General features: G+C 36.1%; 1 protein-coding gene across 6 annotated transcripts in view; it reads right to left on the reverse strand.

Moving 5' to 3' along the window:
* The window catches only part of ATP8B4 (ATPase phospholipid transporting 8B4 (putative)), a 384,379-nt gene that overhangs the window by 104,396 nt on the left and 265,792 nt on the right, over positions 1-14,191 (reverse strand). For all 6 annotated transcript variants that reach the window (XM_056810175.1, XM_056810180.1, XM_056810178.1 and 3 more), the window contains 3 exons: positions 5,003-5,211; positions 2,275-2,318; positions 366-531 (listed from right to left, as the gene is read on the reverse strand). In XM_056810175.1, coding sequence (XP_056666153.1) covers positions 366-531; positions 2,275-2,318; positions 5,003-5,211 — 419 coding nt within the window. The remainder of the gene's footprint in view (positions 1-365; positions 532-2,274; positions 2,319-5,002; positions 5,212-14,191) is intronic.

Consider the following 14,191-nt stretch of genomic DNA (forward strand, 5'->3'; position numbering starts at 1 on the left):
AATAGACTAGTTATAGAGCATAATACTATGGTTAAGCTGAACTTTCAATAAGTAAGATACTTATATTTTAAATTTGTAAATAATTAATCTTTCACTTTTTTAGAATTTATAGTGTTTATAAATCTGATTATCTGATTGTCATTAAAGTTTAATTCTGCACAAAGAGTTTTATGACACATTGTATACATATACAATGCAATTATTACTTCTGAATCCAAGAATTTGTAAGGAATGTAAAAGGTAAAGTCATTTCTGCATAGGTATTCTTTAAATTAGTAAAATCCTAAATCTCCGTTCTTTTCAGAAAAAAAAATATCACTTCTAAGGGGAAAGGGTTTCTAGGAGTATAAATTTAGATCACTCACCTTCATTCTTCTCTTCAGGCATCACTGTGTGACAGAGTGCAAGTAGCCTAAAGAATTCATGTACTTTGGGGTCTCCAAGTTTAATGGATTCAACTAGACTATGATCATAGAACTGAAATTTGCTATCTGCTTGAGGGTTGAAAGAGAAATCAACAGGCTTTGTTTTCTATAAGAAAAAGAAAGAGAGAATTATTTCCGCTCCTCCACAGCCAATGAATCTGGAATTACTTTCTCTGATGTAAGAATTCCAATCATTTTATAAGATTCTTTGCCATCAAAAATCTGAAATGATTTTTAATTACTGAATCTCTCATTTCAGACCCATGAACCAAAACAATGCAGGTCTCCTTGAAATTCCTGTTTGACTCTTCTTATTATGGGAGAATTCTTGGAGAATTACAGACCTCTGGTTTAAAATCCCTAGATCATAAAATCCAACTTGAAGGCATTATCCCTGTTCCTACAGCCTAAGTAACATTTGTAAATAAAGTTGCTAATTGTGATCTTTGGAGGGCAGAGATTGCTCTTGCTTTTCATAATATCCTCAGGGCTTAGCACAGTGTCTGGCACATAGCAAGTGTGTTTAATAAAATGCTTATTGACTGATATACTTTATTTTTTAACAAGGTTTCATCTCTTACTGCATTTTATCCTTAGAACATCTATGTGAGTTAAATAGGGTAGGTCTTGTCAGCACTATCTTGCAAAAAGGGCATACAAGGGAACAGTCTTTTTTACATGTTCAAAAAAAGTAGATATGTAAGGGACATGTCCAAGAATCACAGGACTGTTTAGTAAAACAACTAGATTGGATGTTTAGTGAATCCATCAGAAGTACATGACACTAACCCCTGAGAATCTCTGTTGGAGATTTTCCTATCTCTGGCCTGAGTCAGAGGAATCTACAGAATAATTGGTGTTTCTTCTACTTTCTTAGTCTGTACTGTCATATGTAACCATTCTAAGGTACAGAATAAGCTTAAGGCTTTTTAATGAAAAAAAAAATCCTAGAAAAGGCCCCAAAGAGCAGTCTCCTACATGCAAACAACAAAAAAGACACAATTAATATGAATCTAAAGAATTATGCATGGCATAGTGGATAGAGAAGAGCTTTAAATTCCATCAGACCGGAATTCAAATTCTGACAGGTACAGACTGGCTGTGTGACCCTAGGTATACCACCTAGGCTCTTATTGTCCTAGGCAATATATTGCAAAACAGTCACCTCACTGGGAATCTCTTTTACACATATCAAATCATGGGGGATGGGGGGGAGCTGACTTCATTAATTTTCTGCCTCCATGTTAGAAATAAATCTAATTTTAAAATCATGAGGGTAATTTTTAGTACTAATTTACAAAGTACTTCTATTAATACTATCTGTACTTTGGTTCTTGACTCTTCTTTCCTACCAAGTCAAATGTTTGGAATAGAAAAAGAAAAAGACTATAAATTACTTATTGTAAAAAGACCAAAGAAATAGAAAAAGGGATAATGGTAGAAGTAACACTAATAGAAGAAGTATGTCTTTATTGGGTGAAGTGGAATTTTGCAAAGATTACAAGGTACAGCAATCATAATTAACCCATGTTGCAATGTGAGCTTTTCTTGTCAAAGAATAGGACTGGACAGGGCCACAACAAAGGCCAATTCACTAACCTACTCCTTCTTCCATCTCTATCATAAGACTGTTATGCTCTAATGTTTTCATATTTACAAAAAGGCAAATATAGTAAAGAACAATTCTGGGATGGAAAAGTCACTTATTAAGCATTTGTCTTTACTTGGTAATATTCTACACACTGCATGAAAAATGCTGAATGTTACATAGGTTTAGATTTAAAGGCAGGAGTTTACCCCCCATAAAACCAAAAATATAATAAATAAAAATATTTGATCACCTCTATACCTCATTTATTTCTGTCTTCCGACCCAGGTCATCATATACTTCACCTGTAGAATTTAATTTCAAGGATTAAAAACAAGTACATATTGAAAACATATTTAGACACTTGTCATTAAGGAAATATATATATATTTTAAGGAAATTTCCATTTGTTTTTAGTTACTAGATTTGGCATTCATCTTTCAAATTCCATCATAAGTAAAACAAAAAAGAACCTCACATTCAACAGGTGTCCATATACATTTCCAATAAATGAGTAGAGATGTCTATGTGTCTCTTCCTAATCCCCAAAATAGCTACATAAACTAACTAGACTAAAAATGTTATGTGCATAGTAATGAAAAATAAAAATCTGGCTTATATTTTTTTCACACATAAGAGCTGAGGAAAATGCCAGCTGATTCTGTTTTTATTATATAATTGGTGATGTTTGGGCAATATAAAGTGTTTTAACCACATCATCATTAAGGATAGTTCTTTGAAATTATGACCAATTCGTGATTTTAATCCTGGCAGAGCAGAGTCCAATATCTTATTTTAATTTTATTCAGAAAACATAATAAAAGCACCAGAGGAAACAAATATGGTTTCTGAGGTCTCTTCTAGTTCTTGATCTTTGGTCCAACAATCTCATGTACTCTTAAGAACAGGGATGTCCCGGCACATAGACAAAGCACACTGCCATGTTTAGGTCAGCCAAAATTTGTTCCAGCTCAAATAAATCTCCAACACTAGGCAGCCTGGTGGCTACTAACACCATTAGAGCTATTCTTTGGGACATCCCCAATAAATTGCAAGAGACAATTTAATATGTCTTTAGTACTCTTGTTTGAATTAGCACAGATGAGTACATTTGCTAACTGTCCTCAAAAAGGAGGGCACAGGTATGTTTTGATTAGAGGTAGGTTTGGCACACTGCTAAGGACAGGCCATATTTAAGTAGGGACAGGGCAATCTTGAGGAAAATAGTGGTGAAAAATTGACAGGGAGGAAATTATGAAAACTAACTTCTATTTTATACTTTTGCTCAAAAACCAACCCAGCATGTGACTATTTCACATTCTGTAAAGTCTTTCATCGGCATATGAAAGTAAGTCTGTCAAATAAGACAAAAGAGGGAGGTTGGAAATATCCTATCTAGTTACTTACTTATATACCAAGACATTATATATATATATATATATATATATATATATATATATATATACAAAATACATGTAAAATGTAAAATGTGTACAAAAATACACATGTGAAACATCTGGAGAAAAAAAAAACAAAGTTCTAGATACAGTTTCCATATTGGATTTGCCATCCTTCTTGGGCTGTCCTAACACCATGGAGTTACTAGATTTCAGTAGAGAGAAACAGGACATGGGACTCTGAAGTTCCTGGGATGTACCTTTACTGACATCTGACAGTGGGAAGGGATGTAAGTCCTACAGTCCGGTTGCCGAACTGCCTGAATGGTACCTTGCCAAGAATGGAATGCCAAGTATATTGTTCATGTATTCATCATGAATCTGGATCCATATAATAGCAGATATTCCGATAGTACTTTAATGCCTCGAAAGTGCTTTACACATAAATACTTCAATTTTATAATCACAAAACTTACAAGAAGTAGGTATTCAAATATTATTTTTGCCACTTTTCTAATAGGGAAACTGAGGCTCACAGAGTTTAAGCAATTTGTCCAAGTTCATAGAACTAGTGTTAGCAATAGAAATTTTTATTTCAGTTTTATTGTGTTGAACCTTTGTCAAAAGGGCAAAAGGGGCAAGGCAATGAAGTATAAGTAAATTCAAAATAATAGTTGGGGAGACAGTGTGGTGTAAAGGATTGAATTCTGGACTTAGAATCAGGAAGAACTGGGTATGAGTTCTATTTCAGATTCTTAATACTATAGAACCTTGGGCAAATTGCCCTCTCTGAGCCTCAGTTTCTTCATCTGTCAAATGGAGAGAATAAAAGTACCTACCTTGAAGGGTTGTTGTGAGAAGCAAATTATATTATGTGTTTAAAGTATTCACTCTCCGAATCTTAAAGTATTGTATAAATGTGAAATATCATCATCATCATGGAAGCCATGTGAAACCTCAACTAGGATGTGTTATTGGAATAACTGTTTTGGTCAACCAAGTCTCAGATATACACTATATGTATCTACATGCCTAAATGTTATATGCTATATACACTATGTCTATAGACCACATAGTCTATAGATACCAAAATAAGTACCAGAGGCACATGGTAGACTTTGAAAGATGCTATAGTTGTTTCAGAATTTCTTTTTTGCTCATCAAAGAAAATAGTAAAAACATATGCACTCTAGCTTTGCAGAGTATTATAGAGCAGAACTATACATTTCAGAGCTGGAAGAGAACTTAAAAGATTTTGAAGTCCAACTCCTTCATTTCACAGATAGCCATGCAAAGGGTTTTATATCTTTATGCATCTACCAGATTGCTTTCTAATCTTAAATGTGCTAAAACTCCTCATGTAGAAGATAAGAACCTAACTATTATTTTGCTAATCTGGAAACTACATTCTAAGGCAAATACCATAGGATAAACAGATTGCTTCATCAATCTATAGTTTAGGACAAATTAAATATTTAATTCTTTATCAAACTGCAAAAGACTTTCTTCAACAAAACAAGATTGATGTAAGAAAATAAACTTGTAAGAAAATAACAAAGGAAAGATTTTTTTTAATGGAGAAAATAACTTACCATAGGTCTTTCCATTAATGGAGCATTTATTAAAAGTCATTATATTTTGAGTGAGGGTTCCTGTTTTGTCTGAGAAAACATATTCAATCTGGCCTAGTTCTTCATTGAGTGTTGTTGTTCGAGCCTCAGCAAGTGTCTCTTTTTTGGAATAATACATCTTCCGATCCCAGTTTATAAAATAGCTATGACCCAGCCGGATAACTTCCACACTTTAAAACATTAAGGGGCAAGTAGAAAAGGAAAAAAAGTTTAGTCAACATCAAAAATGCCAAACTTTGTTACAATTTGCCTGCCAAATTCCTTATAGGAAAATCCATATGCCGACTATATAGATGAGTCAAAGTGCTAATTCCCAAGCTCCTAATGATCTTTACCCCCCAAAAAATATAATATAGGTTTTTTTCAAAATCTTACCCAATCTTCTTAGCATTTTCCCACAATGCTATTAAAAACAATGGAATAAAAAACATGAGACCCCAGAGAGGGAAAGAATATGAATCATGTAACCATGGAAAATATTCTTAATTAATTAATTGATTGATTTAAAAAATCATATGATCAAAAAAACCTCGAGACTCCAGAAAAATTATCATTGCTTTCATTTCACATTTATCAGGCCCAGAGGAGTTATTTCTTGTATAGTGTATTGGCATACATGTGCTCTTGGCTGTTTCCCCTTTGAAGGAATCCAACTATTAAATAAGTTTCTAAATTCTATTCACTAGATGATTTAAAGGAGATACCCCTTTATACCTTCTCCCCCATGATGAATCATTAGACCCCCTGTTTTACCAAATGAAGTTTAAGACAGACATTTGCTAAATGAAATTTAATATAGTAGCTAAATGGAGAGTAAAATAAATATTAGTAAAATGACTCAGGAGAAAAGGAAATGAATTTAACTAAATGGACTCCTCTGCCCATAGGGAATACCATTATTCACATGGAAGGGACTATTATTTCATGTTTTGATAATTGTTTATAACATTCCATAGCTCACATCTGTGGTTGGATAATGATGGTGTTTCTGTACCAGCATATTGTGGCCAGAGAAGTCTTAACTAGGAAAACAATTCATGAGACAGCATGTATAATGGATCAAGCCCTGGGTTAAATGATTAAAGAGTTGGAAACTAGTCCCATCTCTGTTGTGAACTAGTTGTATGACCTTCCAAAAGCTTCCTGGGCCTAAGTTTCCTTACCTGTAAAATGCCTTCATTTTATGAGAATGGGGATGTCTAAATTACACTCTAGCTTTAAGTTTTAGAGTCTTAAGAATATGGTTTTCGAGTACAGTGCTATACCTACTGCTCAAGAATCTTAATATGGCAACTGTCAAAGCCAGTGAAGAGACAGACTTTGATAAAGAGTCTGGTTCTATGCTGATTGTTCAGCAAATTTACAGTTCAATTATCTCACTAGCTTTCTGAAAATCCAAAACAAAGCAAATGAACTGAAACGTGGGTGTTTCATGTTAGCATACCAGCAAATAAAATTTTGCTAAGTCCATTAGAAAGATAGCATTCTAAAATATCAGGTAGGAAAAAAAGTAGGGGAATGAGTTCTTTTTCTTTAGGAAAAAGGAATTTTGGAAATTCATAGTGGGATGTTTTGGTTCTTGTTTTACAGCATCAGTGCACACAGGGTATCTATGGTATAACCAAAAAAGCACAGTGCTAAAAATCAGGAGATCGAATTTTGGTTCCAACTCGACAGATACCAAGTTGTTTCAACTTGGACAAGTCTCTGGGTCTTAGTAAAATAAAGAAGTTCAATAATTCATAAATATTCATTGATTGTTTCTTGGAGCAGTACCTTAACCTCCTCTGACCTCAGTTTCCATGTATGTAAAACAAAATAGATAGATTGATAGATGACAGATATATTGATTGACTGATTAATAGATAGACAGAGATAGATGATAGACAGACAGACTCTTGTTTAATAGGTGCCAGGCACTGTACTAGGAATTAGAGATACAAAACCAAGAAAATAAGATGGTTCTTATTCTGAAGTACCTTGCAATCTAATAGAAGAAAATAAAACATAAAGTGAAGTTAGAAGCAGAGGGGAGGAAAGAGGATATTCCCTACAACAAGGCAGCTGGTGTGAGTGAAGTGAGCAGCATAATCAAAGCTCCTCAAGATACAACATTCCCCTACAGGAGCTCACCAATCAGTCAAGAGGTCTCAGGGAAAAGCCATCCCTGGAGAGAAAGGCAGCAGCTAGTGAGGGAGGTAGGACAGGTAGAAGAGTAAATAGGAAGTGAGTTCTGATTCTAAGATTCTGCTAAGTGCCTGGCCCTGGGACATATGCAAACCTGTACAGTCCTTGCCCTCAGGGAGCTTACAGTCTAGACTGGGAGAGACAGATAGACATATACTGGGCTGGTTGATATCTAAGGTGTTGTAATCTTATTAAATAAACAACTGGTAAAAAAAAGTGACATAAAGCAAATTATTATAACTGAAAAAAGCTCTTAGAGACTAACTTTCTAATGACAAATATTTGCTAAAGTTTTAAGCATAAAGGCTGAAAGGTGTGAAAATGGCAGTCCCTGTTAGTGTGACACAGAGGTAAAATCACAAGACTAGAACTCAGAAGTCCTGGGTAGCAGAATCTGCTTTGCCATTCCTTCTGTGTAATGGCTTTTCTGATGGTTAGGAGAAATTTTTGAATGAGACTAATGGAGATGGAATTTGTAAGGATAGGATTTGGAAGGCTTTTAAATTATGAAAAATGCCAGAAATTGAATTTGAGGAAGGGGAAATATGAGATTTGATGAGAAGGAAAAGTGGAATTTTGAGGCTGAAGAAGGACCCATATAATGGGAAAGGGGGATTTTTTTTTTACTAGATGGCAGAAATATAGAGCAAAGGTCACACCAGGTTCACATCTCCAGTAATACAAAGTGCCTTCTTAGCTACAAGGCAATTTTTGAATCTAACATTCACCTTGCCAAGGGCATGATGAAAATTGAAAAAAGCAAATGAAAAACATTTGGGCTGTTTATCCACAGTCCAAGAAAGGCCCAGAGGATTATAGAGAGGCTTGTGGCCTGTATTTTAAGGTAAAGATAAAGTGAAAGCAAATTTCTAATCCTGACCCAAAGAGCTATTAACGAAAAAGGAGGTTCCAGAACCATATTGAAGGAGTGGAGGGGAAAAGCATCAAGGCAAATCAGTTGTCAGGAGAAAAAAATTAGACTTGTTCAAGCCTGTAGAATCAAATTCTTTGCTATTTAATTTAATCTTTCCTGATCTTTTTAGAGAATGCAATTAATGGTGTGTTGGGATATGCATAATATGTGATTATTCAAAGCATCACATAATGAACATGAGTTAGGTAACAAGGTCTTCCAGGGACATGTGGGATCCTCTAGTTAAAGCAGAAAAATTAATGCTGAGAGACTGTAGCTGAAGGAGCTAGATAAAGATTTAAAGATTAGAACGGATCAAAAGGATGAAAAGGAGAATAAAAGGTGCAAGAATGCAAGGAAATAGAGGACTCAAGAAATAGGAGAAGGGGCATTTTATAAGATGAGGAAAAAGAAATTCAACTTGGTACTTTAAAAAAAATTTTTAAGTACTACTGGATTTGATCAACTAAGGGGCAACTTGGTTGCACAATGGATAGAGTAAATGAGTTAGAGTCAGAAAGACCTGAATTTGGATCCTAATTCAGATATTTAACAGATGTGTGACCCTAGACAAGTCACTTAATTTCTCTGGGCCTCATTTCCCTCATCTGCAAAATGGGAATAACAATAGCACCTACATCTGAGAGTTATAGTGATAATCAAATCAGTTAACCTATGTAAAGTGTTTTGTGAAACTTGAAACACTGTATAAATGCCATCATTTATTAGTATTTTTTATCTAACTTCTAGAAAATACAGAGGGCAGGGAGGATTTCCAATACCTCACTAAGAATACATGGCATTTGTCTTTTATGCTCTTCTTATGGAAAAGAGGAAGAGATATGGGCTAAATAAAGTCTGTTGTGTATGTGGATTCAGAATCAGTTAATAGTCCTAAATGGTTTGGTATTCACATAAATGAGGTCTTCAGGGCTATGTCCCAAAGATCCATTCTAGGCTTTATCTTTAATATTTTTTATCAATAACCTGTATAAAGCACAGATGGTATTCAGTTCCTCAATTTACTCACTTCCTGTGAGTTAATCCTCCACCCCTATTTAGTCATACAAAAAGATGGTCATAATCTTGATCTCGCCATATTCTACAAATATATCATCTCTATGTTCAATAGTTTTAAAATTCCCTTATCTGACCCTAATTTATTGGCTTTTTACTTCTCCCTTTGCCTTTCCTTATATAACCTTACTCTTCTCCATATGGTGACTTCTAATCTCTTGACTCTTTTCCTAGTCCATCTGATCCCTTGCACTAACTACTCTCTCTTCTTCTCTCCATCTTGACTCTTTAATGAACCAATCAAATGTATACTCTTCTCCTGAATTGCTAATCTTCTTGTCATATTGTAGGATTCCAGGCATATACATCTGGAAAATGCGGTTGATGTACTGATATGATATTATACTTGGTCAGAGCAGTTGAGACAGCTCAGAGACCAGAAGAATCTCTGGGCCTGAGCCACAGAGAGCTGAGCTCTGGCCTGGTCAGGCAGCATTCCTATGCATGATTTATGAGCAGGCCATGTGGTCTTTGTTCTGGGAGTTTGAAAAGAGCGGGCTGAATTTACCAGGCCTCTAGCTGGTAAGTCATTAACTATTCAAACTAATGTAAATCCACTATGTGCTGTTGCATATGCATTATGTACCTCTTACCTCATTACCTTAATAAAAAGTCAGGAAGGGCAGGATCCTTTCTCTTCTTCCTCTCTTCTCTCTCTCTCTAACCTGCCTGCTGTCCATATGGATCTCTCCTTCTTTGGAGCTTTACTATGGTCTCTAAAGTCTTCTTTCTTTATTCTTTTCTTCCTTCTCACCAGACTGCCAGCCAATGCAATCTGCACTTGGAGTTTTATCTCCCAATTCTGCAACTGATTCTTTCCTCACACCTAATTCCTAATCCTATTTCAGAATTCTACTCTCCACGCATTCTTGGTTATTTTTATCTTCCTTCACTTTATGCCCTACAAAGAAAGATAACGGGAAGAAGTGTCCTTCCTCCCTGCAATCTGATCTGTTTGCGTCTGCCTCAGTTTATCAAACCCTCTGTCCAGCTTCTGTTCTCCTCCTCAAAATCACATTCCTATAGATTTCCCTTTTATGCAGTAGTTGATGGCCGGCTACTGTACATATCATCAATTATATCCAGTCAAGCCTTAATCCTGGATCACTTCCACTGTTTGTCACCTTTGCTCCCACACATGTGCTGCGAAATGAAGCCACTACAAATTTGTTGTGCATCCTCAACTAATCCCTAACTGCTCCCAAGCAATCCTAAGATTCTTTCCTTATCAACTCATTATCCTACTCTCCACAGCAACTCTTCTAAACCTTTTCAACCCTCCTCAAACCTCCTATGGCTTTCCCTCTTCCCATCATCTCAGCTGAAAACCTTGCCTAATGTTTTACAGATAAAATTGAGACCATTTTCTGTGAGCTCCCTCTTCTCCAATCTTCCTCACCTCTTATCACTCAGGTGCATTCTCTCACTATTTCCTCCTTCACTCTTGTCTCACATGATAAAGTGGATTTATCACTCTTTACCAAAGCTAACCCCTCTACTTATTCAAGTGATCCCATTTCATCCATCTCCTCCGACAAATTTCTCCCTCTGTTATCCCCATTCTTTCACTTATTTTCAATTTCTCCCTAACTACTGACTCATTTTCTACTGCCTACAAATATGACCATGTCTCTCCTATCCTGAAAAAATTCCCACAGGATTCTTCCATCCCCATTACTGCCCTTTGTAGTTAGCCTCAGAAAAGCCATCTACAATAGATGCCTCCATTTTCTCTCCTCTCACTCTTCTTAAACTCTTATAATCTGACTTCTAATTTTATCATGCCCCTGAAAATATTATTTTCAAAGGTACTAATGATCTCTTAATTGTCAAATCCAATGATCTTTTCTCAGTTCTCATTCTCCTTGGCCAGATCTCTGTAGACTTTGACACTGCTGATTACTCTCCTCAATACTCTTCTCTTTCTAGGTTTGGGGAATATTATTCTCTCCTAGTTTTCTTTATAACTACTTGGCTACTCTGTCTCCTTTTCTGGATATTACTCCAGATTATGCCCTCAGTCTATAGTTGTCCCTCAGGGTTCTGTCCTAAGCCTTCTCTTCTCCCTCTGCACCACTTTAGTTGGTGATCTCTCCAGCTCCCAAGGACTTAATTATCACCTCTATGTTGATGATTCTCAAATCTACTCTCCTGTTCTAATTTCTCTACTGACCTCCAATCTCACATCTCTAACTGCCTTTCAGATATCTCACACTGGATTTTCAAAAGATGTCTTAAATTCAATATGTCCAAAACAGAACCCGCAAAGCCTCCCCACATCCTACCATCTGTATTACTGTAGAATGCAGCAGCATCCTCCCAGTCTTTCAGGAATGCAAGGCAGGTTTATCATAGATTCCTCACTATCTAATAGCCTGCTAGTGGTTCTGCCCACCTCAAGTCTCTCCCCAATTCAATCTATTCAGCCATTAAAATCATTTCCCTAAAAGGCAAGTCCAATCATGTCAGCCCTCTATTTGATATACTGCAAAGGCTTTCTATTTCCTCTAGGACAAATATAAAAACTGTTTTCCACTCCAAACCTTTCATAAACTAGCCCCCTCCTGCCTTTCTAGTCTTCTTTCACCCTAGTACTTGAAATGTACTGTCAGTTCAATAACACTGACCTCCCAATTGGCCCACAAACCTTGGTAAGACCATGGCTTGAATATTATGTTCAGTTTGGGATGCTACAATTTCAGGAAGGATTTGTGAATAAGCTACAAAATCTCTAGAAAGGTTAATAATCAATATGATAAATATCCTTAAGATGATGATATATGAAGATCAGCTGAAGGAACAAGGGGAGAGAAAATTTCTGGGAAACATGGTAGCTTGTCTTAATTTATTTGAAGGGCTATTATATATGGAAGAGCTGTTGGGTTTTCTCTACTTGGCTAAAAAGACCAACACTAAGAACAAAGGGTGAATGCTGCAAAGAGGCAAATTTCAGCTTAATGATGGGGGGGGGGGGGAATTGCTAATAAATAGAACTTTCCAAAAGTGGCATAGTCTGCTTTAAGCAGTAGGTTCCTCTTCAAACAAAGGCCATAATATCATTTGTGAAATATATCACAGAGAGGATTTTTGTTGGATGAGATGACCCCTGAACTCCCTTCTAATTCTGATTCTGTAGGACTTGAGACCAGTCCTCATTTTTCTCATCTATAACTCTACAACTTTGATAATCATAAAAAGTTAATAAGAACACTGAAAAGTCAAGTAACTGTTCCAGGTCATGAAGACAAGTTTTGTCCAAGAGAGAACTTAAAACAAGGCTTCCCAGCTCTAAGGGCAGCTCTCTATCTACTACTCCATAATGTCTCTCTAATTCTTAGTATATATGTGTGTGTGTGTATGTGTGTATACACACACATACACACACACACACATATTTTTTTATCTAAAAACATGATAACTTCTTTAGGAATAGAAGGTGAGCTTCTGAATAGAGTTATCATTAGGAAGAGCATTTTGACATTGTCACTACTTGGTTGCTTTAACAAAGTCACAACTGAATAACTTAGAAATATAAGGAATACCATTTCCTTTCAGGTTAGGCTAGAACACCAGGGCTTCGCTGTTAAAAGAAACAGCCTCTCTTATCTTCTGTGCCTTTTCAGGCAACAGAGAACCCTGTCTTCTGCAGCTCTCCTTCTAACACCTTCTTTGAGCAATAAATCACTTCCTCATTTTTAAAAAAAATATTTCAAATGCAGTGAACGAAAAATGCCAAATCACTTCAAAGGAGCTGTGTGTGTGTAATATACTCGCTTCCTGATGACAACACACACACATGTGTTTGCACATGTGCAGATGGAAAGCCACTAGGCACATTTACTATTCATTTGAGACATAAAAGGAAAAGTCATAAAAGCTGACCATGGTTATTCTGGCAAGAAGCAGGATTTACTACAGATGCTATAATTGAATACAAGCATGAAAAGTCTTCAGAATCAAAGATGAGCCAGTAGGACGTGGCTTCAGTAGAGCCCTGTCTGACCACAGCTCCGAAGGGCCCGAAGCGATCTGTGGACAGATAGCCACGCGCCACCGCTGAAAGTGAATTCTGCCTAACTTGATGTTTCCGCTTCCTGACTGACATTCAGACAAGAGGATTTCAGAGAGTAAAATCTCTTCTCTCTATTGCAAATAAGATCAAAGAAAATGGGGGAAAGATACAAGTAAAAAACTTGGGGAAAGGTACTGTAGAAAAAACAGTGGTGTTAATGATCACAGTAGTTCTCATTTGGATTGCACTTTACACTTGCAGAGGAATTTAACAGACATTGTCTCACTTGAGTGGCACCATAGGTCATACAATATTATACCCATTTTGTAGGTGAAGATGGGGCAGCGAGTTGCCACAGTAGATAGAGTACCCAACCCAGAGTCAGGAAGACTCATCTTCCTGAGTTCAAATCTGGCCTCAGGAATTTCCTAATTGAATGACCCTGGACAAGTCACTTAACTCCATTGTCCTCAGTTTTACCATTTGTAAAATGAGCTGGAGAAAGAAATGGCAAGGCATTCCAAAATCTTTGCCAAGAAAACCTCAAATGGTGTCAGGAAGCATCAAGCCAACTATGAAATGACTGAACAACAACATAAATGAAAAAACTGAAAAAAAATAACTTGGCTTGCCTCAGCATCATACAACTTATAAGGCATAGAGATATAAGATCACAAGTTTTCTGACTCTAGTTTCATGGGATCACAATTATATATTCAGAAAGGAGCTCAGAAGCTTTTTAATCCAACCCCATCCTTTCTTTTTACAAATGAAGAAACTGAGGCATAAAAAGGTTAAATCATATTTTCAAACTCATAAGCTCAGTAGTTCCACTCTACAAGGCATCCAGTCGTTCCTCATCAATCAGTAGGCAAGTAAAAATAATTTTTAAAAAAAAAACTAGGTTTGGAATGGAAAAATAAAAATTTAATTTGATAGTTAAAGTGGACCAAGGAAGGTT

The sequence above is a fragment of the Monodelphis domestica genome, chromosome 1, assembly GCF_027887165.1.
Source record: "Monodelphis domestica isolate mMonDom1 chromosome 1, mMonDom1.pri, whole genome shotgun sequence".
NCBI classification, from domain to species: Eukaryota; Metazoa; Chordata; class Mammalia; order Didelphimorphia; family Didelphidae; genus Monodelphis; species Monodelphis domestica.